This window comes from Rhinolophus hipposideros (genome assembly GCF_964194185.1).
Source record: "Rhinolophus hipposideros genome assembly, chromosome: 9".
NCBI lineage: Eukaryota > Metazoa > Chordata > Mammalia > Chiroptera > Rhinolophidae > Rhinolophus > Rhinolophus hipposideros.
The window spans coordinates 16,006,921-16,034,467 of record NC_138055.1 but is presented as its reverse complement, the minus strand read 5'-3'; the positions used below and the strand labels follow the sequence as shown (position 1 = coordinate 16,034,467).

Below are 27,547 nucleotides of genomic sequence, written 5' to 3'. Positions count from 1 at the left end.
GAGGACAGGAATAAGACATCTTATCGGAGAAGGCAGCTTCCAAATGCAAAACCATATCCAGCCTGGATGAGTTCCACCTGCCTGATTTCCTTTTACAGTTGGAATTACAACTAACTTTTCTCTAAGAAACAGATGGCAGACTTGGGGGAGTGAGGTGGACGTGTCTTTGAGTTAATTACCAATCTGTGTTTCCGGTAGATATTTCTTCTGAAAGCTACTTCTTCTATTCCAACCATTACAAAGAATATACACTCACACACCTTCCGTAGCATGGTGATAATTTGTAATGGGAACAATGCTGATTCTCTCATTTGAGTTTTAATTTAATCGTGTATATTATAGGGCTTTGTTAGCAGGCTTAATCCTTTCTCAGACCAAGGCACAATAGAAATCAATACAAAGATAGAAATCAAGTTTCAGATCAACCAACGTGTTATGCTGGAGGACATTTTTGTCTGGTGTATTCTATGATTCTTCCTAACTTAAAGTTAGTCTTCTAGAGAAAAGTTCTTTTTACAGAGTACTACCTTATGATACAATTATTTGGATTTTTCCATCTGGTGTTCTGGCAGCCAACATTGTTTGCATATTTTTTTTCTTACGAAGCAATTCCAAGAAACCATCGCCCTCCCTTTCCAGGACATTTCAGTCAGAGAGACAGTCATGTGTCACCCACCTACTTGCTTTTAGAGATTGGAAAACGTTTTTCTTCATTAAAGTGCTAATATAACCATTACTATTTCATAGGGTGAAGAGATGAGGAAATGTATTTATACCATGTATTTCATGGGCAAGCGTTCTGTATTCATTGGATGCCAGCCAAACTGTGTGAAAACTGTCATTGTGAGTGTAACGATTTAATCCTCCTTCTAAGTATTGCAGTGGCACTGGGAAATTTAATCATATGTTCTATTTCTCAAAGTGCCTTTGCCTGTGTTCTCTCTGCCATCTCCTCTTCCTACTCATTACCTTCATTATCATTGTCATTCAAAGCAGTAGTGATAGCAATAAAACGTAGGGCAGCCCAGTAAGTCATCAAATAGGAAAGCCCTGCAATCTCCAATTGCACGATGAAGAAATTGAGAGACTGAGAAAGTGAGACCCTCGCTCTCCTCACACCAGGGTGAAGTATCCTGTGAGCATGCTTGTAAGCAAAGGGGAAAGAAGACACGAGCTTCCTAAGGAACGAAAAGGTGCACCTGGACATTTAGAAACAGGACCGCAGAGCTGAGTACCGCTAGGCTGCTGCTTTGGAATCTGCAGGGAAATTCTTTATAAATTCTTGTCTTGCAGGAAGTTATATAGCAGACATAACCTCTGCCTATCCGACAGAGGCGAGGTGATTTAGCTCTTAAGCGGCAGAGTTTGAGACCACAGGAGATTTTCCAGGTTTTGTGTTTTAACGCTCTCCAGAATAAAGGCAGGCCAAGCCAAGCAGACCTCCTGCGGGGGTTCTCTAACTTACAAGAGATTCATTTTTAGAGTGCTAGAGATCTCACCTGCAGTGGCCTGCCACCTTCAGTGTGACGTAACGTACACCACGAAGGGGCCAGGCTTGGGGATGGTGAGGGCCCCCCGGTGTCCCACCCCTCTGGCATCACTTTTTGTTTTTGCTGCCCTTTCTTCTTTCCCACTTTCCTTCACCCTCTTCTCTTACTTGCCTGTTTCCTTTCCCTCTTTCTTCCCTCCTCGGTGGAGCCCTCTGTCCTATTCCTGACACCCTGGAAATTGCTTAGCCTCCCCCATTCTCAGGGGTTCTCACAACCCCCACAGGATGGGGTCGGAGCTAAGGGGACACAGCCAGTCCCACCAGCGGGATGTCTACACTGCAGCTGGACAAAACCAGCAGATGGAAGTGCAGGCTCAGCCTTGTCCTTTCTGTTTTAGACAAGAGAATGCTGTGCGGGCTTCTTTGGCCCCCAGTGCCAGCCCTGCCCTGGGAAGGCCGAGAACATCTGCTTTGGAAACGGGATCTGCTTGGATGGGATGAACGGCACGGGCATATGTCAGTGTGGTGAGGGCTTCAACGGGACAGCCTGCGAGACCTGTGTGGAGGGCAAGTACGGCATCCACTGCGACCAAGGTATGCACCCTCTGTCCCGCTCCCCCAGGCTGGAAGGGTAACTTGGCCTATGTCGCAGGCTGGCTGAAATCCTACCTCTATTATCATGTGATATAAGATCATTTGTAATGATCTTATCATTATGTTGTGTAATTTGCATAGGGCAGCGTGTCCCAACATTTCCAGTCACTCACCTAGACCTACCAGCTCACCCCCAGCCTGTTCACTGGCATTCCCCAACCCAGCCACGTTTCTGATTTGTCTGTGCTCACTGGCTCGCATAGTCACTCTCTCAATTTTGGACGTTGCTGGATAGTTTGAAAAGCAGACTTGTGCACATTGTCTCATTTAATCCACACAGGAACACTATGTACTTGGGTGTTGTCATGCACAGTTTAGAGACGAGGATATTAAGGCAAAGAGGTTGAATGGCTTCCCCAAGGTCACACCTGAGGAGAGGCAGAACTGAGATTTGAATGCACGCCTTGCTAGACTCCGAAGGCTTGCTCTTGAATCGTACTGTCCTTTATACAAAGATCACTCTTTTGATTCCCAGCAGCAAGCCACGTGCTTTAAATTGCTTTCACAAATATCATAATCTGTTTGAGCCAAGCCGTCTGCATCCTCTCAGCCTGACTTTCTTGTGTCCAGGGACACACACTTGCTTGACTTGGGAGGAGGGGTTTCCTAGTCCGTGATGAGAACACAAAGCACTTCTTTTATCTTGTACTAAAAGCCATAAATTTGACCTTGCTGTCCCTGTTCGGGCCACATAATATATAACCGGCATTATAGTGCCAGTCTGTCTCTATGTTACGTGGAAGAATTATCTGCTTGCATTTGTGCAGGAGCTCCTAACCTGGGATCCACAGATGACCCTCAGGGGCTGACTGGTTTTTTCCTGGGGAAGGTATCCCTAGCTTTCATCCAGTCCTCAAAGAGGTTCATGAGGGTCCTGTGTAACAAAGGAATCGGCATTTCTATGTTGTTGACGAGGGTAGTGCCATCCCAGGTTTATATACGCCCAGTATCAAATGGGCTTCTTTTTTAAGCCCACTCTTAGGGACCACAAAGGGTCCCACATAACCTTGGATCCTCAGATAATCCCAGCTGAGGACATTCTCACTGCTCGGGTCACCGCCCCAGAGTGTTACACTGTCCCAAAACTGTGGTCCTTGCTGAGGCGTGACCTGATTCACCTGTTAGCCTGCTCGATTCTACCTCCTCGGCCCCTGTGCTTCCTGTCAATCCAGCCCTCCGTGAAAGACAGCGGTTCTCGGGACCCGGGTGGGAGAATTAAGGGCACTGAAGTGACGCTTTGTGGTAAATGATTAATGAGTTATCGATCACAGGTCAGCAATCTGACAATGTGTGGGCATTTCTCCACTTAGCGTGTTCTTGTGTTCACGGGACATGCAACCAAGGACTCTCGGGTGACGGCTCCTGCGAGTGTGACGTTGGCTGGCGGGGCGTGAAATGTGACAGTGGTAAGAGCGAGCCCTTGGTACTGACAATCTGTTCTTAGCCTCCCTTTTTAGCAGCGACATTTTTTTTTCTTTCTGAAATAGAAAAGACCTATTTGTTTCTTCCTTGAGCTATAAAAGTAATTTCTACTTGCAGCAAAAGGCTTGTAAAATAAAGCAGGAAAAAAAGACAATAAAAATGACTCATACTCCCAAGGCAGGAAAAAGCTATCATTAATATTTTGTATTAGCCTTCTGACATTTTTATAGGTAGACAAATATCTGTGTAAGGGCCGTGTTCTGCATACTGTTTTGTAGTCTACTTTTTCACATCCCAATATATAATGGATATCTTCCCATGTGAATAAGGAGGGGTAAGTATTAGGTGGGTGCAAAAGTAATTGCGGTTTAAAAGGTTAAAAATAATTGCAAAAACCACCACTACTTTTGCCCAACTTAATATCATTATATTTTTTTAATTTCTATATAATATTCCATTATGTCTGTACCACGCTTTCTAAACCAATTTTCTGCTATCGTAAACAGTGCTGCAATGAGCATCTCACATACACATCTTTATGCATTTGTCTCATCCCTTCCTCCCACTCCTCCTCTCACCAGAAGCCTTGTGATATGTCTCGTGGCTTCCTTTCATATTTCCCTCCATTCCGTACTCCACATTTCTGCCAGAGAAAACGTTGCACAACATAGATGTTTTAGTCTGGTCAGGCTGCTACAACAAAGTGTCATAGACCGGGTTGCTTATAATCAGGAGGAATTAATATTGCCCAGTTCTGGAGGCTGGACGCCCACGTTCATGGTCGGGTTCTGGGGAGGCCCCCCTCTGGGGTGCAGACTACCACCTTCTTGTGTTATGGCAGGAGAGGCAAGGGCGCTCTCCGAGGCCTCTCTTATAAGGGACGAAGCCCCTTCATGAGGGCCCCACCCTCATGAGCTAATCACCCGCCAAAGACCCCGCCTTCTAATACCATCACATTAGGGATAGGTTTCAACATATAGACTGGAGGGGCAGGCGGAACAAAAACATTCAGTCTATAGCAATAGGTAAGATCATGTTTCCACCTCTCCCCCAGGACTTGACAATCTGCTATGATTCCTCATTGTCTCCAGGTAGAAAGTTCATTGCCTCCAGGACAAATACCTTATCAGGGAGGAGTACAAAGCAATTTGGTGGGGTTTTTTTGGGGAGTGGGGACTAAAAGGGGTTCTTTTCTAATTATTTTTTTCAGTTACATTTGACATTCGTATTATTTTCTATTAGTTTCAGGTGTACAGCATAATGGTTAGACGTGTATATAATTTATGCAGTGATTCCCCCCATTAGTCGAGTATGCACCGGGCACTATGCATAGTTGTTGCAACATTATTGACTATATTCTCTATGCTGTACTTCACATCCCCGTAACTATTTTGTAACTGCCAATTGGTATTTCTTAATCTCTTCACCTTGCATACAAAGCTATTCACCAGTTGGCACATGCCCAGTTTCCCAGCCTTATGTCACTCAGCAGTGCACACTCAGCACAGGGAGCTTCCAGTCTAATAATGGAAATAAATGTTCAATACTGTTCACAGAATGGTGGTATGGGAGTGTAGAGCAAAGAGCCTCTAGATTAGAGGAAGACAACCCCTCTGTCTCTATGCACATTCCTCACGCCTAAGCCCATGGCAGACATGACAAATCAATCACTGCACTCCTTCCCACTGAGGCCAGGTAGAGGTGCCACATCTTTCTCAAAAGAGCACACCACGTAGTGACTACCAATTCACCAAAATTGGCTCAGAAGTTTTAGAGTAGGTTTCAGAGAGGAGAACCTAAAAGATGGTTGGGATTTCAGTAGATAGTAAATGAGAAACAGACTTTCAGGTTTGAGGTAGAGCGTACATTAAGACACCAAATTGCATTGCATCCACTCCATTCCATTTGAGCCTGTTAACGTTCCTTCTGACACAAAACAGACCACTTTTGCAGCCAGGTCTGTTTTCAGGGCCTTCCGTGCGGCTTGCCAAACCTAATGAGATTTTTCTCCCAAAAGCTCTTGGCATGAGCATCATGCCCAAAGGGTACTCGTTCCTTATCTCTAACCATTTCTTTCTGGATCCTCCCCTGCCAGAATCATCAAAAAAACTGGGCATCTAACAATAAGAACTTATACGGTTCCAGGAAATTTAAGAATTAATTCAACAAATAGTACCTCTGTATGCCAGGCCCTGGGCTATTTCTGCACATACAAAAAAACAAACAAAAAAACCTTTTAGTATTAGTTATAATTAGGTGTTTTTTTGTTGATATCACTTCATAATAAAATGATGAAAAACGAGAAAGAATAAGGAACATGGGTAATATAAATAAAGTGGAAAATAAAGCACCAGGGATGGACGGGTAGCAACACACAGCCCTAAGGAAGGATACTGTGTTTTCCTCATCCTTTCATCCTCAGCATATTTGACCTTCAGATTTGGCTCTGAGCTTCCTGGCAGCCAGTGTAAAACATACTGACATGATCACATGGTTTTACGTAGTAAACAGGATGTACATCATTTACGACAGAGAAAGTAAATCTTTTCCTAGGACCAAGTACTGAAAGAAAGTTCTTGAGTGACGTTCATAAAAGAGGGCTGACAACGCAATTGGCTTTTTTTTTTTTCAGAGATCACTAAGGACGACTGCAATGGAACATGCCATACCAGTGCCAAGTAGGTACCCTCTGAGCCTCTTTTGGGGACAATGCGAAGGGGATTCTTTCCTAATAGTGTGCACCCCAGGCCCTACCTTCAGGGGAGAAGTTTCCTAGTACCGTTTCTAAGGATTTAGGATAAATTTAATATGAAACTAGAAATATCTCTGAAGAGGCCACCATCAACTTGCCAGATCCAGTCTTTTAAATAAGCTGCCACCTGAATTACCTGGCACGTTGGTAAAATGCCAGCTGTTACCTCCAGTTCAAGCCACAGGGACTCCTTCACAGAGGCAGAAGGAGCCCGTGGGCCTTTCGCTTTCATCAAACCTTACTGCCAATTCACAGCTAAGCCTTCTTCACATTCAGTTTCATGCTCCAAACTCCCAAAGGGGCCTAATGGTTAATTAACTAGGAGCCTATAGCTGGAGTTAGACATGAATTTAAATCAGCCTCTGTCATTGTCATTGGCTGCATGACCTTGAGTCAATTATTTAATGCCTGTAAGTCTCGGTTTCTTCATCTGTAAATGGGAAGAATACGTAATATCTACTTGTCAGGGCTATTAGATATTGTGTAAGTTACACGAAGCAATGTGTGAAGCACACCCCCTAACACAGAGGTGACTCTGATGATTAGTAGCTACTCTCTCCTTACCCCTGGGCCGCTGCCCACATATACACACTCTGGTTTGCCTGACAAATGACTGCCGTTTCAGCTGCCTGTGGCAGGACATGCTATAAATAGACTCTCCTGAGCATAGGCAGGCCCCCTGAGTGCCTCCTGGGGCAAGAGCGGGGATGCTGGGGATGAAGGGGGTGGGTGTTCTGTTTTCTCTACGAACAGCATTTGCCCTTTATCCTTGCAGCTGTCTTCTCAATCCGAATGGCACCGCCTCGTGCAAATGTGCGGCAGGATTCCAAGGGAACGGGACAGTCTGCACAGGCAAGTGAAGAAGGAATTTAGCTGCGGGGAAACGGGCGAGCAGAGCTGTGGAGAGATTTGTGTTCCTGCAGAATGAATGGGCAGTTGCTACCAGCTATTGATGGTAGGCTGCTGATTTTGCCCGGTGGGCAGGAAACCACTGTTTTGGGATGGGCATGTGGTTTGGAATGGGCTGGGGAAGGGAAGGGCAATTGCACCTCTTCTCTTCTCCAAGCAGCATTCACAGCCTTGACCACATTTGGGGGTCTTTAAAAAACACTGATTTGATTGACCTCAGGGGTGGCCTGAGCATGGGGACTTTGGAGTGGGACACAAAAGGTCTTGAGTCCTGTCTGGTTCTTCCTCCTACTACCCATGTGGCCTTGGGTGGGTCTCTTAACTGCTCTCTGCCCCCTTAGCTCATTTATAAAGTAAACATAAAACTATCTCCCTCGCCAGTGGTTTGGGGATGAAATGACCTGTCTGTGTACAATGGCAGAATGACACAGCTGTTAAAAACAGCTCCAGCATTCGACTCCCCAGGTTCAATCTAAGTTATTATAATTTGTGTTACCTTGGGGAAGTTATTTGACTGCTCTTCATCATTTTTTTAATCTGCGAGTTGTAAATAGTAAGAGAGTCTCTCTCACTGAATAGTTGGATGATAACCTGAATTAATACCTGTGAAATGCTTAGAACAGCCCTGGCACAACACTCAGTAAATGTAAGCTGATACTCTTAGAGTGCCCAACACATGTGGTGCTAGAAAAATGGAAATGCTTAGCGTCATTTTCCTCTGGAGCACTGTGTCCAGGCAAGCTTCAGATTGTGGCAGAGCTGGACAATAATCGCACCAATCTGCTTTCTAGAACATCTTATCCCGGGGATTCTCCCAGCATGCAGGTACTCTGACCCTGGACCCAGATGTTTCGTGCAATAGAAGGTGTACAGTAGACTAGTGAAAACAACTGGAAAGGACAAATAACTGGAATGTTTTTGTTGCTCTTGATTTGGGGGGAGAAAAGGCAAAAGCAGAAGTCACACGTTGATATGAGAACAACCAGCACTCCTGTAATACTTTCACATACAATATTAGATGTGAATCCCTTATATAGGTGGACCCCAAGGCTCATGTTAATTAAGTGGCTTGTCCAAAGTCACATGGTGAGTGAATGCCAAGCCAAGGCACACACCTTGGGACTCTAAGTGGATCTAGGTCTTTGGTCCAGTTTGAATTAATTTTTGTATGTGTTGTGAGGGTGAGGTCCCAACTCATTCTTTTGCATGTGGATATCCAGCTGTCTCAGTATCATTTGTTGAAAAGATTATTCTTTCCCTCATTGAAACATCTTGGCAACTTTGTGGAAAATCGATTGACTATGAGTTTATTTCTGGATTCTCAATTCTATTAGATAGATAGATAGATAGATAAATAGATAGATAGATAGATAGATAGAATATATATATTGCCAGTACCACACTGTCTTTATTACTGAAGCTTTTAGTAAGTTTTAAAATTATAGAGTGTGAGTCCTCCACATTTTTTCTTTTTCAATACTGTTTTGACTCTTCTGGGCCCTTTGAATTTATATATGAATTTTAAGATCATCTTGTCAATTTCTGCAAAAATGTCAGCTGGGATTTTGGTAGAGATTGCATTGAATCCGTAGATCAATTTTGGGGGGTAGTGCCACCTTAACGAAACTAATTCTTCTGATCAATGAACATGGAATGTCTTTTCATTACTTAGGTTTTTGTTTTTTCAATTTCAGCACTGTTTGTAGTTTTAAGAGTGTAAGTTTTATACTTTGTTAAATGTATTCCAAAGTATTTTATTCTTTTTGATGCTATTGTAAATGACATCTTATTGTTTTCTTAATTTCATTTACTGTTTGTTCATTGCTACTCTATAGAAATACAATTGATTTTTACCTATGAATCTTGCATCCTGCAACCTTGTTGAACTTGTTTATTAGTTCTAATGGTTTTTATCGGATTCCTTAGGATTTTCCATATAGTATAATATCATGTCCTCTGCCTATAGAGATGGTTCTACTTCTTCTTTTCCAATCTGGGTGCCTTTTATTTCCTTGTCTTGCCTAATTGCTGCAGCTAGAACCTGCAGTACAATATTTAATAGAAGTGGCAAGAGTGGATATCCTTGTCTTATTCCTGATCATGGGGGAAAGCATTCAGTTTTTCACCATTAAGTAGGATTTTAGCTGTGGGTTGTACACTGACATTCTTTAACAGGTTAAGGAAGTCCCCTTCTAGTATTAGTCTGTTAAGTGTTTTCATCATTAAAGGTACTGAAATTTTTTCCTTTCGCTCTTTCAATTGAGATAATCATGTACTTGTTGTCTTAATTCTATTAATAGACTGTATTCCATTGATTTTTGGATGTTAAACCACCTTTCTTTCCTGTATAAATCCTACTTAGTTATGGTATATAATCCTTTTTGTATCACATATTGCTGTATTTGATTTGCAAGTATTTTCTTGAGGAGTTTTGTGTCTATATTAATAAGGGATATTGGTCATAAAGGATAGTTTTCTTGTGATGGCTTTGTCTGGTTTTGATATCAGTGCAATACTAGCTTCATAAAACTCACTGGGAAGTCTTCACTCTTCTAGTTTTTGGAAGAGTTTGTGAAAATTTGGTATACGTTCTCTTAAATGTTTGGTAGAATTCACCAGTGAAGACAGTTGGTGCTTTGAATTCTTTTGAATTATCTATATTTAATCCAATGCCTGCCATTTTGAAATATGTTCTATTTCTCAATGACTCAAATAAAAAATACGTCAATTTTTTTCCCCCTCTCCTATTTCTCTGCTCTGTCATCTTGTCTTCTACAGCAATCAATGCCTGTGAAATCAGCAATGGCGGTTGCTCTGCCAAAGCTGACTGTAAAAGAACCACCCCAGGAAGCCGAATGTGTGTGTGCAAGGCAGGCTATACCGGCGATGGCATTGTGTGCATAGGTAGGTGTCCTCCCTCATCCATCTGGTGGCAATGGTTTAAGCGTCAGCCCTGTTATGTGATCCTAATGTGTGAGCGCTGCTGGGATCATCTTTCAGTTTGTCTGGGCAGGAAGGTATGAGGGTATGGAAATGTGACCACAGTGGTGTCCAAAAATCACTTTGGAAGGAGAAAGGGTGGAAACTTTTTCCAATTAAACATTATGAAGATGACTGAATTTTAAAACATTGGTTCTTTTTTTTATACAAGTACCACATTTTCAATATAGAAAAATTAGAGGATACATATACGCTGAGGGGGAAAAAAATTCTGGAATAACCACTCTTACGACTGTTGCATTATCCCATTTTGCAGTGTACACATGTATTTTTTTAAACAAAAATTGTTCCTCCTATAATGTTTGCTGTTTAACAATATGATAGAACAATTCTCCCTGAATACAAGTATACCTCCAATCATTACCTTAATGGCTACGCACTGTTTTTCTGTAAAGGTATGCTATCGTAAGTTGTCTGAATTTTAACTTTTCAGTTGTAAAAAAAAATTCACACAGAGGAGTTGCAAAAATAGCACAAAAATGGACCCACTTGCTCTTTACCTAGCTTCCCTTATTATTAATCTTTTGCCCCATTTGCTTTATCTTTTGCTCTCTTTATGTGTGTGTGTATTTTTCTAAACTATTTGCTATAGATAGATAGATAGATAGATAGATAGATAGATAGATAGATAGATAGATAGATAGATAGATAGATACTATAGACAGATATCATATTGCCTTTATCCTTAAATACTTGTGCATATTTAAGAGTAAATATATATGAATAAAGATAGACTCTTACATAACTACAGTTATCATTTCAGTAAATTTATTATTGATGTAATACTTTAATTACCATTTGTATTCTAATTTTATCAATAGACCCAATAATGGCCTTTTTTGATAGTTTTTTCCTCTAGTGCAGGGTCCAATCTAGTTCTGCATTTAGTTGCCATGTCTCTTTAGTCTCCTTTGACCTGGAATGATTCCTCAGTCTTTTATGACATTCACATTTTGGAATAATATCATCCACCACCCCAACTTTTTCTTTGCCAGCATGTCCTTCATTTGGGGTTTGTCTGATGCTTTTTCATGATTACATTCAGAGTTTGCATTCCAGGCCCAACCCTTCTCAGGACATCACACTGGAAGCTGGTGGTTTCCAAGTGCCTCTTGTTTGTGATGTTAATTTTGACCACCTGATCGAGATGCTGTCTGATTTCTCCATTGGCACAGTTACTTTTCTCCCCTTTGCTACTAAGAAGCAATCAGTGAGGACACACTTAATGCCAAGCAAATATCTGCTCTTCATTGACATGTCCTCCTAAACTTAACACGTATTGATGAATCGTCCCTGAACCAATTATATTGGGATGGTGGCAATGATTTTTTTCATTTCCTACATCTTGTCATTCATATCATGTTGGAATGGATTCCAAGAGATTCTATTATTTCAAGTCCTTGGCTGCAAACGCTCATATTCATTCACTAGAAGGACAGATTCAAGCCCACAAACTGTGCCTCGGCTGGCACAGCCCCATCCCAGAGTCGACTTTGAAAAACCATGTCTGGGAGCCTCCTGATTGGGTTACACCCAGCTCAGAGGTGTCAGAAAACGGAATCACACTTTGATGCCTGCTCCCCTCAGTCAGTTCACCATCCTGGCTGGCCCCTCCAGATGCCTTTACTGGAAAATGAGGCTTGATTCTCATGCCAGGTGTTGGCTTTTTGTTTGAAAGAGATCAACCCGTGTTTGGAGAACCATGGTGGCTGTGACAGGCACGCAGAGTGTACGCAGACAGGACCCAACCAGGTGAGCTCTGCCTCTGCGGGGAGGGCTAAGATTTCCTAGGAGCAACCTGCTGGGGCTTTAGACCCAGGCCTGAGAACAGACCTCTGGGGAGCAGCCGTGGAAAATAAATATGTACTTTAGGGGAAATTCGGAAGGACTTCCCAAAGAGGCCATTCTTTGCGAATAAGGAGAAATGGGAGGAGAGACAGAGGACTTAGGAGAACGGGATTTCCTAGAGTGGGGAGAAGCGAGCATCTGCACACTCCACATGGTTCCAGAAGCACCCAGACAGTCTTGGACAACGTTCCCCTTTCTTTCAGCTTTCTGATTCTCAGAATCTCACGATTTTCCTTTGGCTTGAGGCTCTGAAATGCATGTGCCCCAGCAGAAGATAATGGTTTTAGGCCCACTGTCAGTCATATGTTCCCTAACACAATGAACCTCGCAGGGCCTCCCTAGTGAGCAGGTTCGGGGAGGTGGGAAAATGTGAGGGCTCCAGTGCAAAGGATAGGAGCAGTCACAGGGTGAAGAGACACACGTAGGAAAGCTGGTGGCTCAAGGAGCCAAGCTCTGCCTCCTTGGTCTCTGTCACACTGTGAACAGCACAGCGGTCACGCAGGAGATAACATACATCAGAAACTGGATGACGAAGTCCAGTTCCCCAGGTCAATAGAACTATTGACCTTGTTAAGCCATTCAGAGACCTCAGTGCCAGGTCTTCCGATGGGCAAATCAAGCACATACCTACACCCACCCCAAAATAAGAAACAAATATTCTTATTTTGAAAGATTCTGTGCATGTATGTGTACTTACACATATAGTCACAGGGAAAACCAGAACAGGCAATGTTGGTCCACCTTACACATACTTTGGGGATCAGTAGAGTTCTGGTTTCTACATGTGGAGTGGGGGAAACCTACAAGATTTTTGGTGCTCAGGGCCTCTCCACGTCCTCCTCCGGATCTAGAAGGCAGTGAGAGGGATGCAGGTTGATCTCTGAGACAGAACCTTAGCCCAGGAGAGGCGGCTGATGGGCATCTTGGTAAAGGTGTGAGTCCAGATCAGGGTCCATAACGAAGGCTGAGGAGAAAGAGTAGTGAAAACCTCCTATTTGGCCCTGGCTGGCCCGGCCAATGAATTCAGTTTCTAACAATTCCTGTGTGGGAAGCTTTCATGTGGAGTAGAAAAGCCATCTCTTGGGAGGACACACCAGGACCAGGTGCCCCTTCCTTTGGACACACAGCTCGGTGAACAGAGTATGGCTGGGCTTCAGCTCCACTCACCCCTGTGCCCAGGTGCTGCTCAGCAGAGCGCATGGGACACAGGGATAAATTAGTCCCCAACTCCCGTAGTCAGTGTCCCCACCACCAACCTGAAGTGCCCAGCCGACTTCTGTGGCCAAACAGTGGGTTATTTTCACGTGTGCAACTAATTTGGCTCTAGTGTCTCCTAGCACTGGTACTGTGGGGCGAAGCCTGGGTGGGGATGGGCAAGAACTGAGTACAAATGGGTGGGTGAGACATATGGTAACAAAGTTTTAAAAAATAAAATAGCTTGGCAGCAAAGATAGGATAGGTAGGAGATCCCAGCACTAGAGGGAATTGTGCTAAAACATGATAAAAAAAATGACAATTATCCTTATAGAATAGATATTACCAATGTAGGATCTTCTAACACTACCATTACCATCGTGGAATTCAAGTGTGAGAACCAGCAGAATCTACCTGTGAAATGACCCATTTCCCTCCCCTCCTGAACAGGCCGTCTGTAACTGTTTGCCAAAATACACCGGCGATGGGAAGGTCTGCACACTCATCAACACCTGCTTAACCGTGAGTATGGTTAAGGGCTGAGGCCCTCAGAGGTCAGGCCTGGGGTTCCTCCTGCTCCTCTCCCTGGGGTTGGAGTGATGAGGGGATCTCCTCAGAGCTGGAGATCATGGCCTTTAGGCTCATGTCTCCCTCATGTTCCAGTTGTAATGTTGAGGAAACTCCAGTCTTCTGTGGCCTTCACCTCTGTCCGTGTCTTCTTTTCTAATAAGGACACGGTGAACTTAAGGCCCAGCTGGTTAATTGAAGATGATCTCTCGAGATCCTTAATTGCATCTGCAAAGACTCTTTTTCCAAACAAGGTCCCACTCACAGGCACCAGGGCTTAGGACAAGGACACACTTTTTGGCGAGGCCACGATTCAACACGCTGCAGACTTGAAGGAGGAAAGGTCCTTGTCCAAGATCACAGAACGAGCTCATGGCACAGCCAGAACTTGAACCCACATCTCTCTGACTTGAAGTCCACATTCTCGGCCACTTCTTGTGATGCTTGTTCCTCCCACAAGGCACTGACCCCAGAGGAAGCCCTGTCCAAACACCTTACTTCCTTTATCCATATCACTACCCACATGAGAGTCTCCAGCTATAGGCATGAGAACAGTGCAGACACCATGTAATTAAAGCCTTTCCTCTCCATGTGAGGTCCTTTCTGTCCGCTTACATCAGTCTGGCAAGCTTCTCAGGAGAACAGTGTCCCCACACAAAACCTTTGTGCAGGGACAATAGGGAAGAAGCTGCAGAAAGCAGGGGGCTGAGGTGTGGAGCTCTTACAATTAGTACTATGGCCAGCTTTATTTTAACAGCAGTTCTGCCAGTGGCTATTTCCACTTTTTCCAAAAATGGCCCCTTTGTCTTGGCAGTTAATGCAATGAACCCACCTGTACCAGACACTCGGGTACAAGAGTCATTAACTCATGGCCACTCTTCTTTGATCTGTAGCCATGACTGCCACCACCCACTGGGTTCTTTTCATGAAGAAAGGAAGTTTGTTTTCTTGCAAGATGAGTAATGCTAAGGCATATTTTTATGCTAATGAGTGTGATACAATAGAGAGAAGGAAACTGGTACTGAAGGAGAGAAGGTGGATTGTTTCAAGAGGAAAGTATATGAGTGGATGAGAGGAATGGCACCCAAAGCCCCCAGGTGAAGAGGGAAGCCTCACATACCGTGTTTCCCCGAAAATAAGACCTAACCGGAAAAAAGCCCTGGCATGATTTTTCAGGAGGACATCCCCTGAACATAAGCCCTAATGCAGGGGTGTCCAAACTTTTTTCAACGGTTTTCACCAAGGGCCATATGCGGTAAAATACACAAACAGCCGGCCACTCACTCGAGGTGAAGTACGTATTGCCTCACCTGGTTTATTTAAGTAAACTAAATATATTTTTGGAATTTGCTGTGGGCCAATTAACAATGGATCGCGGGCCGCAGTTTGGACACCCCTGCCCTAATGCGTCTTTTGGAGCAAACCTTCATATAAGACCCAGTCTTATTTTGGGGAAAACACGGTAGGAGCAGAGGCAGTGGTAGGTAGGTAGGTAGGTATGCAGGTAGTCAGTTAGTCAGTCAGCCCATCAGTTTGTCAGTCAACAGGCAGTTAGGTAGTTAGGTACCATAGCTAGGTAGGTGGGTAGGTAGGTACCATGTTTCCCCGAAAATAAGACCTAGCTGGACAATCACCTCTAATGCGTCTTTTGGAGCAAAAATTAATATAAGACTTATTTTACTATAGTATAAGACCCGGTCTTATATAATATAATAATATAATATAATAAATATAATATAATACCTAGTCTTATTTTACTATAAGACCGGGTCTTATATTAATTTTTGCTTCAAAAGACGCATTAGAGCTGATTGGCTAGGTCTTACTTTGGGGAAACACGGTAGGTAGCTAGTTAGGTAGGTAGTCAGTTAGTCAGCCAGTCAGTTAACTCAGTCACTCAGGGGCACCTACTTCATGTGGCCCCTTTACTATGAATTAACTTGAAATTGTCTATGTCTGGTCATTCTAAATAAATTATTGGTTCTGTGAAGACAGAGACCATGTGCGTTTCTATGTGTCCAGTGGGAAACCTTGCACAGCATGACACACATCTAGGTCGATGAATATTCACTAGATACCAGGCACCGTTTAAGGCACTGGGACGTCATCAGTGACCAAGCAGCAAAGTCTCTTTCCTCAAAGAGTTTCCATTTAGGGGGAAGAGATGGGCCCTCAGTGTGTAAATGATCAGTCAGTCAGTGGGTTGTTAGTGAGCTCATTTGTTACATAAGGAGAGCAGAGTGGGTGAGTTCAGGCCCAGGCAGGCGGTGAATTTCGGGACAGGAAGCTGAGGGGGTTCTTATCTCTGTCTGGGAGTGAGGGGCCAGTGACTGAGAGTTAAGGAGGGAAGTGAAGGTGTGAAATGTCTTCTCCAGAGAGAGGGGGTGGGCACAGGGAAGACGGGTTTGCAGGAGACAGACATCTCTTCAGTAGGAGGCGAAGAGAGCTTTCAGGAAACAGGAGGGGTTTGTGAGGGCAGGATATGGGGTCAGATCACAGGTGTGCAGAGCACCGTGTGGGGGAAGGTCCATGTGCTGGAGGTGACCTGGGGCACTTAGACCTCTACCTCTGACTGAGATAAACAGGAAAGTGGGATAAGAAAGTGTTCATCTTGGTGGTCTTAGAGCATGCAGGGTATTGGGGCAAGTAAAATCCAAAGTGTTTAGCTGGAGGACTCAGGGCCGCTAGCGGGTGGTGAATGGTCTTACAGGAGTCAGCTCGTTTGAACAGCTCACTGAGCTGTGTCAGCTTGAGGTGGGAATCTGGGGCCAAAGGTCCCTCCTGGGTTGAAACAGCTTGCTCCACCAATACTTTTGAAGTGGGGATTGGGATGGAAGGAAGATTTTGCAGCCAGCCTTTACAACTGTCCACCTCCTTCTCTGCTCAACCTCATCAGATTTTTTCTTGAGCTTTCCATTCTTTCCCCTCTCAGAAACTTTGCTTAGGCTTGCAGAGCCCTTCTTGGGGTTTCCATGGATGTTGGCTTTGAACTGTACTTCGCTTTGTTGATATTGTAGGTCTCTGCTCCATCTTCCACAGTTTATAAGCTCTTTGCGACCGAGAACAATGTCTTGGCTCTATTTTATACCGACTGCCTTTTAGCCAATGACTGTTACCTTTGCTACATGGGATCAGAGTTTAGCCTAAAGCAAGGAAAAGTCAAACAAGATTGGGGCCTTTCTCATTAATCCCCAGGTACTGAGGAATTTCTCATTTGGCAACTGTAGGCTAATCCATGTAGAGCAAAAGATCTGCTCAGATGACCTACCATCTTGGGATATAAGGCTGGGTAAATAAAGTGGCCCCGACAACTGTAGGGAATTAGAAAGCAATGTCAGGAAAAGGGCAAATAATGCAAACTAATCAGTTAGAGAGTGAGACCAAAAATCAATTTCAATACAGAATTGCTTTGTGAATATTGGTAGAGGTGGCAAACTAACGGGTCTGATTTCCATCCCCCACCCCTTGGAAATTTTACCAGAAAAACGGCGGCTGCAGTGAGTTTGCTATCTGCAATCACACTGGGCAAGAAGAAAGGACGTGTACTTGCAAGCCAAAGTACATCGGGGACGGCTTTACCTGCCGTGGCAACATCCAGCAGGTAACACAAAACAGGTTTCCATAAAGTAAACTCTACTTCTCTCACTGTGTTAAGAACCCAGGTCTCTAAGGAAGGTGTAAGTTTTGTAACACGGAAAGCTCTGTAACAATATGAAAGACTGTTATTAGATAAACTGGCAATGAAAAGAAATTTCATCTACCCATGGGAATTCATTTGACCTGGAATGAAGTGATTCAGATTGAATGGGTCTAGAGTCCAAAACACCTTGGTTTGAATTCAGCTCTGCCAATTTGTAATGTGACTTTGGGCAAATTACATCCCCTCTCTCGGCCTCAGTTTTCTCATCTGTAAAAGAAAAGAATAATGGTGCCAACCCCCTCAGGTTGTTAAAAGATTTAATGAGACAATGTGTATAACAGGGATAGCACACCCGGGCATTACCACTATATGGACTGCTGTCGGAGTGTGTGTGTGTGTGTGTGTGTGTGTGTGTGTGCACGCGCACGCACTAGGCAGAGAGGATGATGGGGTACAGTACTTATAGGTTTCTACCTGTTATAAAGTGGATGTTCCCTTATTTGGTGTAAAGAGGGAGTAGAGCATTCTGGCTGATCCAATAGTTTTGTTAATAAAAAAAAAACTAAGTGTGCCGTAAACCTATAACTCATGTTTTAAAATATTGGAACTTTTAAAAATACTCTTAAGCTCAGATGCTCCTGGAAATGACTGAACCTTCCTTTGATAAATCAGATGGTTTATCCAGAAGGTTTTGGAACTCCCAGTATGTCCACATAACCACCCTAAACATTAGTTGTAAGCCTATCGATTGGGCTTGAAAAAGGTGTACTGTGACAGATTTCCAGTTGAAACGATGGTAAATGCTCTTTTCTTCGGGCAACTGTCCTAAAATCACCCTATGTTGTTCTTGTATATAATTTATATTCATATTCTTATAATTCATATTAAGTGAGCCTGCCCTGTTCTTTGATTCTAGGAGCTTCCCAAGGACCCCAAAACTTCTCAGTATTTCTTCCAGTTGCTGGTAAGAATAAGTGTATCTGTCTTGCTACAAGAGGTGGGTCTCAAGCCACATACAGGGTAATCCTGTAGCCTCTGGTGTGGGTGAGGGTAGAAGAACGTCTGGGAACCCGGGAAAGGTTCTGCACTGGTCATTTGTAAACCTCTCAGATCTCAAGTGGGCAGCATGAATGAGTGAAAAAATGTCACACGGGCCCATTCTACACATAAAAACAAGTATATGAAAAAAACTGCCATCATACCAGGGCAGAAAAGAAGCATTACTGGGGCAATTGGTTTACTCTTTGGGTGAAAACATTATGTTAGATCTTTCTGCACATCAAACATCTGAATAAGTTCTAGATATATTGAAGGATAAATAATAAAAATCTAGAGGAATAAAATCTAGAAGAAAATATAAGTAACCATAGGATCTTAGCGTTGGCGAGAAGATAATTAGAACAGGGAAGTGAATCATCTTATTCCTTATATTTGTGTTATTATCCCAATGAATATGTGAAAAAGAATACCTGAAAATAACAAGGATTACGTCTCAGTGATGGGTATGGGTAGTTATTTTCTTCTTTATACTATATTTTCAACTCTCAAAACAATAAGCATATGTTATCTTTATAACCACATAAACATAAACATTATTTCAATGACAAAGAACCTGAATGAATTTGAATCTAAGACTAATTAAAGCACAGATCCCCGCATCCAGTATTCACTCCCCTCTGCCACCATCTACTCACTCTGCTGTTTCTTTGAGCCCCTGCCTGTATTTACGTTAAGTATGTGGCCCCCACCTTCCTTCCCACAGGAGCATTCTGTACAAGACCTGGTTGGTCCAGGCCCCTTCACCGTTTTTGCACCTACATCTTCAGCCTTCGATGAGGAACCCCGGGTAAGCACGAAGCTTAGGCAGGTGGAAGAGGTCTGGGAATGGAACACTGGCTTTGGGTGTCACCCTGGAGCCAACCGTGGAGACATTTCTGGGCAGGAGATCAAGGATCAGGAGATCAAGATCAAGGATCAGCTGGAGCTGACCAACAATTGAAAGGGCTGCCTCTCATCATAGGGACCCCTATCAGGGGAAGCATTCAAGTGGATTTGGGGTAACCGCTGGCCAGAGACCCCCTAAAAGATCGACAATTCTCAAATGATTTAAACCTCCCATAGACCCCCTCCCCCCAAAAAATGGCATGCTGGATTAAAGGGATTTAAATAGGTTCATTTCTTGCAGGACTTACCAGTGCCTTTACTGTTTTTATATTCACTGGGACTCTTCATGCTGGGTTGCCCATTAACATGTAATAATGTAGCAAACACTTATTGAGCATGCCACATACTGTTTCTAGTGCCTGGTCTATATTAGCTCATTTAGTCTTCATGACAAACCTGTGAGCTAAGTGCTATTATTTATCCCCATTTTACAGTCAAGAACACTGAGAGAAGTAACTTTCTCAAGGTCACATGACTAGCAAATGGTGGTGCAAAGACTCAAACATGACCCCAGAGCCTGTGTTCTGAATCACCGCATACACTGCCTCTCTGTGCATATATTTTAGACATTAGCAAAGCAGGGACACAAAAATAATTTTTGAAAAAATTTGACACTTGATAGTCTTTTTCATAAAGCCTCAAAGGAGCCATCATAACGAGAACCATGTGGGCTTTTTATTACACTGACTTTATGGTTGATATTGTTTGCATTTTGATTTACAAATGGAGAAGCATTGCGATCTTTTTCTATACTAAAGGTTTAAATCTGGCCAAGGTACTTTTCCAAGAGGGGAAAACCAATGCAGTCTTTCCTAGCATTTTTCACAAGAAAACTCTTTTTTCAAGCAACATCTCACAGGACTTGAGGTCTTTGCCACATGTGTTGTGAAATGCTGGACCAAAGGAACTCCAAGTTCCCTTCCATGCTGAGATTCTACAATGGAAGCAGGAAAGGAATTAGGGCTACCTTCTCCCTCTTGCCTGAAATACTCTCTAACCTGAAACCCTGACTCCTACTTGCCAAGGTCCGGGTGGGGAGAGAAATATGGCTCAGCACATGGAGTAGAGGACAGCAAAAGGGCGAGGGGGAGCAAAAGGCTCCTGGCTATGGCGGGAACCCTCTGGTCGTCTATTACAGATTAAAGACTGGGACAAACAGGGCCTCATGCCCCAAGTGCTTCGGTATCATGTCATCGCCTGCCACCAGCTGCTCCTGGAAAACCTGAAATTGACCCCAAATGCTACTTCTCTCCAAGGGGAGTCAATTGTCATCTCCGTCTCTCAGGTAAAAGAGGCCACTTCAGGAAGGTGCCCATTTTCCTTGGGCCTTCTTTCTTCTCCTCTTACTTAGAGTAATACCAGTAATAATAATAACAACAACTAATGCATGTTGAGTAATACATGTTGAGTGGAGTGTATGCCAGGTACTAAATGTTTGAAACATACTAACTCATTTAATCCACAAAATAATACCATAATCTAGATACTATTATTTTCTTCAACTGAGCTCAGAGAGATTAAGTAACTTGTCCAAGGTTACCCAGTAAGTAAATAGTAAAGCTTGAATTCAAACTCAGAGGAAGCAGCCTCAGGGGGTCAGCACCACTGCTTTTGGCAGCATTGGTGAGAAGCTGGAGAGGGATGAGATCTTTTGGTCAAAGCTACTTGACCATCCTGGTTCCCTCCCTCCCCACGACATAGAAAGAAATGATGGCTACAGAATTCATTGCAAAAGGGAAAAAGTGTGTGGTGGGGGCAGAAGGGAGAGTTGGTAACATAAAGGACACATGTGAACGGGAAGCTAATTTTGATCTGCTTGTTATTTTGTGTTTGAGAATCACAGTGAAATGCCTGTTTTGGTTGATTACTTGTTATTAACTTCTCCAGATGAAACTTATGTTTGTCTCAGTTTCCTTTTTATAATCCTAATAAAAAAAAATGCTAGACTTGGACCTTCAGGTTTTGCCACAGCTCTACTTAAACAATTCACTTTTATGACAATTGAACATGTTGGTGAGCATTCTGAAAGAAGGAATTTTGTGTCTGTTTCTATTTGTGCTCATTTTTTTTTGGTTGATTTCAGGACACGGTGTATATAAATAATAAAGCTAAGATCATATCCAGTGATATCGTCAGTACCAATGGAATCATCCATGTCATAAACAAAGTGCTGTCTCCCCAAAACTTGCTTATCACCCCTAAAGATGCCTCTGGAAGGATTCTGGTGGGTGAACTCACTAACTCTCAGCACGGAGTGACTGATAATACCAATAATGTATTCTTATCTCAATTTTTATTTTGAGGCACCATTTTGAGACATTTCACTTTTGCTGCTTTAATCTCAAGCTACTATTAAAAGCCTAGTAAATATTTTTCTTGGTAAGAACATAAGTAAGTCTATTTTAAATAAATAGACTTTTTTATCGGTTTTTCTTTAGTGTCCACAAGGGCAGGAGGTCTTGCATAGATTTGGAAGATGGAAAAATTACATAGATAGATGGGACGAGGGGTCACTAAAACTAAAGCTGGAGTAGAACTCCTTCTTAATTGACAGAAAAGACCATTTTAACTTTTATTGTAGTTTATTCATATTGGCCAGGGTTCTTCGTTGTAGACAACAGAATCCACTATACCTTTCTTAAATAAAAAGGAATTTCTTAAGATAGTAATATCCCCAAATCTCTTGAAAAGCCAGAGAACCTAATTCAGCTGCCGCACAACTAGGAACATAGCAGCCCAGGGACCCTGTAGAGGGAGGACCCCTGACTTCCCCACGGGGCTATTCCAACTGTACCAGCTCTGCCAGTGCCGCTGTCTCCAGCCTCACCACCTAGGACACAGGACTGTGGACACCAGATGCATCCACCATTGTGCTTGTCAGAAGACCTGATCTTCCTGCCAGCACCAACTGCCACCTCCTATTGTTTCTTTCCACCAGAGTCTTGCACAAGCACTTCTCCTTGGTGGATCCTATATCAATCACTATGGGGATCTAGCTACAAAGCACTCTGGGAAAATATAGTGCATAGCCTTCCAGCTTCTGTAATACAGAAATGCATGGGTACAAAAGAGCTGGAATGGGTGCCAATGAGTCCATTTATCGTACCTGCCATGTTATCTTATCTTATTTTGCTGAGCGTTTGTTAAAGTACTTTGTGAACTGTATGAGGAAAGGTATCATTCCCATTCTTGTTATCTTTGCAGCAAAATCTTACAACAGTGGCAATAAACCATGGCTACATCAAATTCAGCAACTTAATACAGGTAAAAACCTAGGAGAAAAGTTACCTCAGGGGATAACCTGCCTAAGGTTTGGGGAAGGTTTTTTTGTGTTTTGGGGTTTTGCTGTTGTTTTGGTTTGGGGTTTTTTTGTTGTTTTGTTTCGTTTTGTTTTGTTTTGTTTTGTTTGGGTCACTAGACAGCTACTGTGGGATCTGTGTGGGGAAGTCCTAATTTCCTAGAGAACAAAGTCATTCTCTGCCTCTCCATTCCCAAAATGTAGTATGGTTTGTTCAGCTATGTAGTGTACAATGGCCAAGTTAGAAACATAAGTATGTGCAGCTAGAGCGAGGGAGAAGAATTAGGACGTGCTCGTCCCTGAACTAGGTGCTTCAGATCAGGAATTGTCACCTGCACTACAGCAATGCAGAGGGAGGCGGAGGTGGAGAGTTGGGGAACCTATGCCGGGGAGGCAGGTAGAAATGACATTTAAAACATTATCGTTCCGACTTCAGAGACTGTTCCCAAGAACTGAGTAAAGAAACTTCGTGTTCAAACAAAGATTGCAGAGGAGAATCAGGGCGGTGTAGGGCTCTCCCCCTCCTGCCCCAACAAGTCCTGGGTGGACCCCCCATAGCACACTCTATGAACGCACAATTTCCAAAATGTCTGGGGCTCCAGCTGTCTGGGGAGCTTTTTCAAAATGGAGATTTCAAGGTGTTCAAAAATGAGAACCTCCAGGAATGTTACAGACAAGTAATCTTGGTTCACCTACCCACTCCCAAAACTTTATTATATTATCACCGCCACACCTGGGCATCAGGTCTGGTTGAACACAGACTTTTATAGCAAATTAGGAAACTTCTCTGGGGCTCCATGAAAGGAAATGATAAAGCCTACTTCACAGGGTTACAAAAAAATTAGGAAGAAAAAATATATATCATGCACCCAGTTTACAGAAGGCTCTCAAAATGATCCTTCCCCATCCATCTGGTCATTTCTGTTATCTATTAATAGAAAGCTTATAAACCTACAGAAGTACCTCGGTATTGGATAGATTTCACTTTTTAAAAATAAAATATGGGTAAAGGAATGAATGGGTCTTCCAGAAATTAAAATATCTGGGCAGGAGTAGTAACAACAACACACAAAAAAAAAAAGGTACTCGTTAAAGTTTATTTTCTTATTAACAAAGCCCAGAATTTGACTCTCTGTTTTGCTTTTCTAAGTGTTCTTGGACAACGGAGGGAGCAAATGGCTGGAGTGTGATGGTCCCCTAGTTTCTGGCTGTGTCATGGGGCAGGCGCAGAGGGGACCATGCCCCACCTCCACCCCACGCCCCACCCCCACCCCAGACCCTCAGCTTCATGGCTGCCCATCTCCCTGTGTTTCAGGATGCCGGCTTGCTGAGTGTCATCGCTGATCCTATCCACACCCCTGTCACTCTCTTCTGGCCCACCGACCAAGCCCTGCAAGCCCTACCCCCTGAACAACAGGATTTCCTTTTCAAACAAGACAACAAGGACAAGCTGAAGAAGTATTTGAAGTTCCACGTGATCCGCGACGCCAAGGTATTTTGTCTCGTGCACATGTGGCTGCAGCGGAGACCCGGCCCAGGAGCGGCCAGCCGGTCGGTGTGTCTCCACCTCCACAGAGGCCTGAGCACCCCGTGCCACTGTGCCCTCCTCTGACTGGCCCTCATTAATTGGCCCCTGCAGTATCCCACTGGTTCTGTTTCTCCCGCCTGTATGTTTTTGTTTTTTTCTAACTTTAACCAATACCCAAGAGCCGCGTTCCTCTCTGGTACAACAGGCCAGCCTTTTGTCTTCTGTCGTTCACATGGCAAAACGGCTGCGGACCACAGTTCCCAACTTTCTCCAGATGGGCTCTCTGTCTCCCAATTCCAACATCTCTAGGCAAAAGCTGCCAGTAGTTGAACAACTAATCAAGCTACTTAGCCAAGCTCCTGTGCTCAGGGAATCGAGACTGTGTAGGAGCCTGGCAGCTCTGGCTCAGTCCTCAGCGAGGACCCATCTTTCTCTCCAGGGGTGAGTCTGTCCAATCCAAGAATGTCAAATGTCCTAACTTCGGTTAGTTCATGAGACCTGCATGAGCTTCCTAGGTAATTTCTTGTCACAAATTACCACAAACTGGGCAGCTTGAAGCAACAGAAATATCTTCTCTCAGCGTTCTGGGGGCTGGACATCTGAAATCAAGGTGCTGACAAGGTGTCCCTTCCCAAGGCTCTGAGGGGACATCTGTTCTGTTTCTCTCCTAGTTCCTGGTGGTTCCCAGAAATCCTTGGCATCCCTTGGCCTGTAAATGCATCCCACCAATCTCTGCCTCTGTCACCTGGCTGTCTTGTCCCTCTGTGTTCCTGTGTCTTCACATGGCACTCTCCTCCCCTCTCTTTTGCTTACAAGGACAGCAGTCTTATTGGATGAGGGGCCACTCTACTCTAGTACGATCTCATCTTAACTAATTGCAGCTGCACTGCCCTTATTTCTAAGTAAGGTCACGTTCTGAAGTAGCGGGAGTCAGGACTCCAATAAAACTTTTGGAGGGGACATAATTCAACCCATAACAGTGCCCTATGCTACTTTCCTAACCCACTCATCCTGCCATTGGCTTCACACATCAACAGAGCAGATTCCACGGACTCCCAAGCACAGATGGGGGATGGAAGGGTGACTGAACATAGTCCAGCCGATGGAGACTTTTCCTACAGAAAGAATTTCCAACCTCCTAGAGGGCCCGTGATTATTATTCCTTTTGGTGACATCTACTGTCTTTTTAAAGCTGGAATTATTAGAACACTTGGAAAAAACTTGAGTCTGAATTCGGTTTGTTGGCAAATCTCCTTTGTGCCCTTCTTCAGCCCAAATTTAGGGTATTAATGTGGCATCCTCACTCCTACAGATTTTATCGGTGGATCTCCCCAGATCTGCTCCCTGGAAGACCCTGCAAGGTTCAGAGCTGAGTGTGAAGTGTGGAGCTGGCAGTGACATTGTGAGTATTGTCACCCTGGTGGGAGGTGAGAACACATTGTCAGCGTTCTCCAACCATTGCCCTTTCAAGGAGATACTCATTTTTTTCCCCTTCATTAACAGCAAGCTCTTTTCTCTCATTGCCATGGGCTGTAGTCCCCTAAGAGTAAGTAAGTGGATATGAAAAAGCTTATAAATCCTGGCCAGCCCAAGCTCTGGAAGCAGTGCCACGGAGCCCCACATCCCTTCCACTTGTGGAGAGCAGCTTTTAGTATTTATTATTTTATTTATTTATTTACTTACCTACTTATTTACTTATTTAGCATTTATTTTCCAGTGTGACACACTTCCCTGGAACAGGCAAGTGCACTGTCATTCCTTTCCCTTTCTCCCCAGCCCTACTGTGACCTCCTCTCCAGCTGTCCCTTGGCAATCAGAGCGAGCCAGCACTGGGCTCTACCTTCCTAGATCAGCCAGCAGAGAAAAAGTTTGTGATTTTTCACCTGCTGTAGCTAGTTCCTGAGCAATTTTACCTTCCTGTAATTCCATATGATGAATAGGTATGATAGGGTAATGGTAACTACCTCCTATATCCTATATATCATGGAAAACCCAAAACGACAGTGGCTTAAATATATAAGGGTTTATCTCTCTTGTAAAAGAAGTCTGGAAGTGGCCAATCCAGAGTTAGTATGATGGCTCAATGGGGGAGATCCTTCTGTATTTCTGTTCCGTAGCACAAGTTTCCAGCTTCAAAGTCACCTCGAGGTCCAACATGGCTGCTGGGGCTCCAGCCACCATGTCCACCCTCCAGGTGGTAAGAAGGATGAAGAGCAAAAGGGATGCAACTCCCAGATGAACTGATTCACGGAGCCTCCTGAGAAGTCCTATACAACATCCTGTTTCCATCTTCTGACCAGACAGAATCCCTTTGGTGTTTGAATCGGAATGCCATTGAATTTATAAATCAATATGAGGGATGTTAGCATCTTTACATTCCAAATTCTGGAAAATTATCCTAATGTACTTAACACCATTGAGATCAGCTGTAATATCTCCATACACCAAACTGGACACCTACCAAACAAACATAATAAGAATGCCCAATGCTCGTTCTGTGTGTTAATACAGCTTTCAGAGCACTTTGCAATGTATTATTTAGTTTGATCTTTATAACAACCCTATGCAATGGAATCATTCATCCTATTTACCCGGTGAAGAAAATTCAACGTCAGAGAAGTTCACTGACTTGCCCACAGTCACACAGTACGTAAGTGGAAGGAGAGAGATTTAACCAGAGTTTCCCAGTGTTCTTTCACACTGTCTGTCCCGTCAACCGATGCTGAGATTTATCCTGTTTTTCTTCTCACAGAACTTCCTAAAAGTATTTTGCTCACTGGGAGGGAGTGGGGTTAATGTATCCATCAACGTACTCGCTGGGGGGACCTTAGGGAAGAAAGCACTAAGATTGTTGCAAGCATTCAAGGAAATAATGTACCTGAAGCCCAATTTTGACAATGCCTAGTACATGCGAAAAAGAAGTTATTGTGATCATTACAAAGTGAAAGCCCATTTCTTGTATATCCTGGAAAGCAAGTTGTGTCAGGCACTTTGCTGGCACTAGATAAGAAACCTGGATTACTGCACGTGGAGGGGTCACATCAACAAAGTTTATCCTGAACCACAGACGGGTCATCCCTGCTCCACCCACCCTGTCACACCCCCCATTGCCACTGTGTCTACTTTGGTACAGGCGTGTTGCAGGGTGGCCAAGCGTGTGGGCTCGGGGGCTGAATTCCTGGGTATGAATGCCTGCACCATTCGCTGTGTGAACTTGGGTGTTATTTAACCTCTCATTGCCTCGGTTTCCTCATCTGTAAATGGGAATACTAGTAATAGTGGCTACATCCTAAGGTTGTTTT

General features: G+C 43.7%; 1 protein-coding gene across 1 annotated transcript in view; it reads left to right on the top strand.

Moving 5' to 3' along the window:
• STAB2 (stabilin 2) overlaps positions 1–27,547 on the top strand; it is a gene marked incomplete at its 5' end in the record, with an annotated part of 132,830 nt that overhangs the window by 76,464 nt on the left and 28,819 nt on the right. Inside the window, 16 exons of the mRNA XM_081059459.1 lie at positions 748–843; positions 1,888–2,083; positions 3,454–3,549; positions 6,198–6,243; positions 7,093–7,169; positions 10,005–10,130; positions 11,905–11,978; positions 13,719–13,790; positions 17,317–17,436; positions 18,392–18,439; positions 19,238–19,321; positions 20,558–20,704; positions 21,503–21,643; positions 22,624–22,683; positions 24,033–24,209; positions 25,558–25,647. Of these exons, the coding sequence (XP_080915585.1) occupies positions 748–843; positions 1,888–2,083; positions 3,454–3,549; positions 6,198–6,243; positions 7,093–7,169; positions 10,005–10,130; positions 11,905–11,978; positions 13,719–13,790; positions 17,317–17,436; positions 18,392–18,439; positions 19,238–19,321; positions 20,558–20,704; positions 21,503–21,643; positions 22,624–22,683; positions 24,033–24,209; positions 25,558–25,647 (1,650 nt within the window). The remainder of the gene's footprint in view (positions 1–747; positions 844–1,887; positions 2,084–3,453; positions 3,550–6,197; positions 6,244–7,092; positions 7,170–10,004; positions 10,131–11,904; positions 11,979–13,718; positions 13,791–17,316; positions 17,437–18,391; positions 18,440–19,237; positions 19,322–20,557; positions 20,705–21,502; positions 21,644–22,623; positions 22,684–24,032; positions 24,210–25,557; positions 25,648–27,547) is intronic.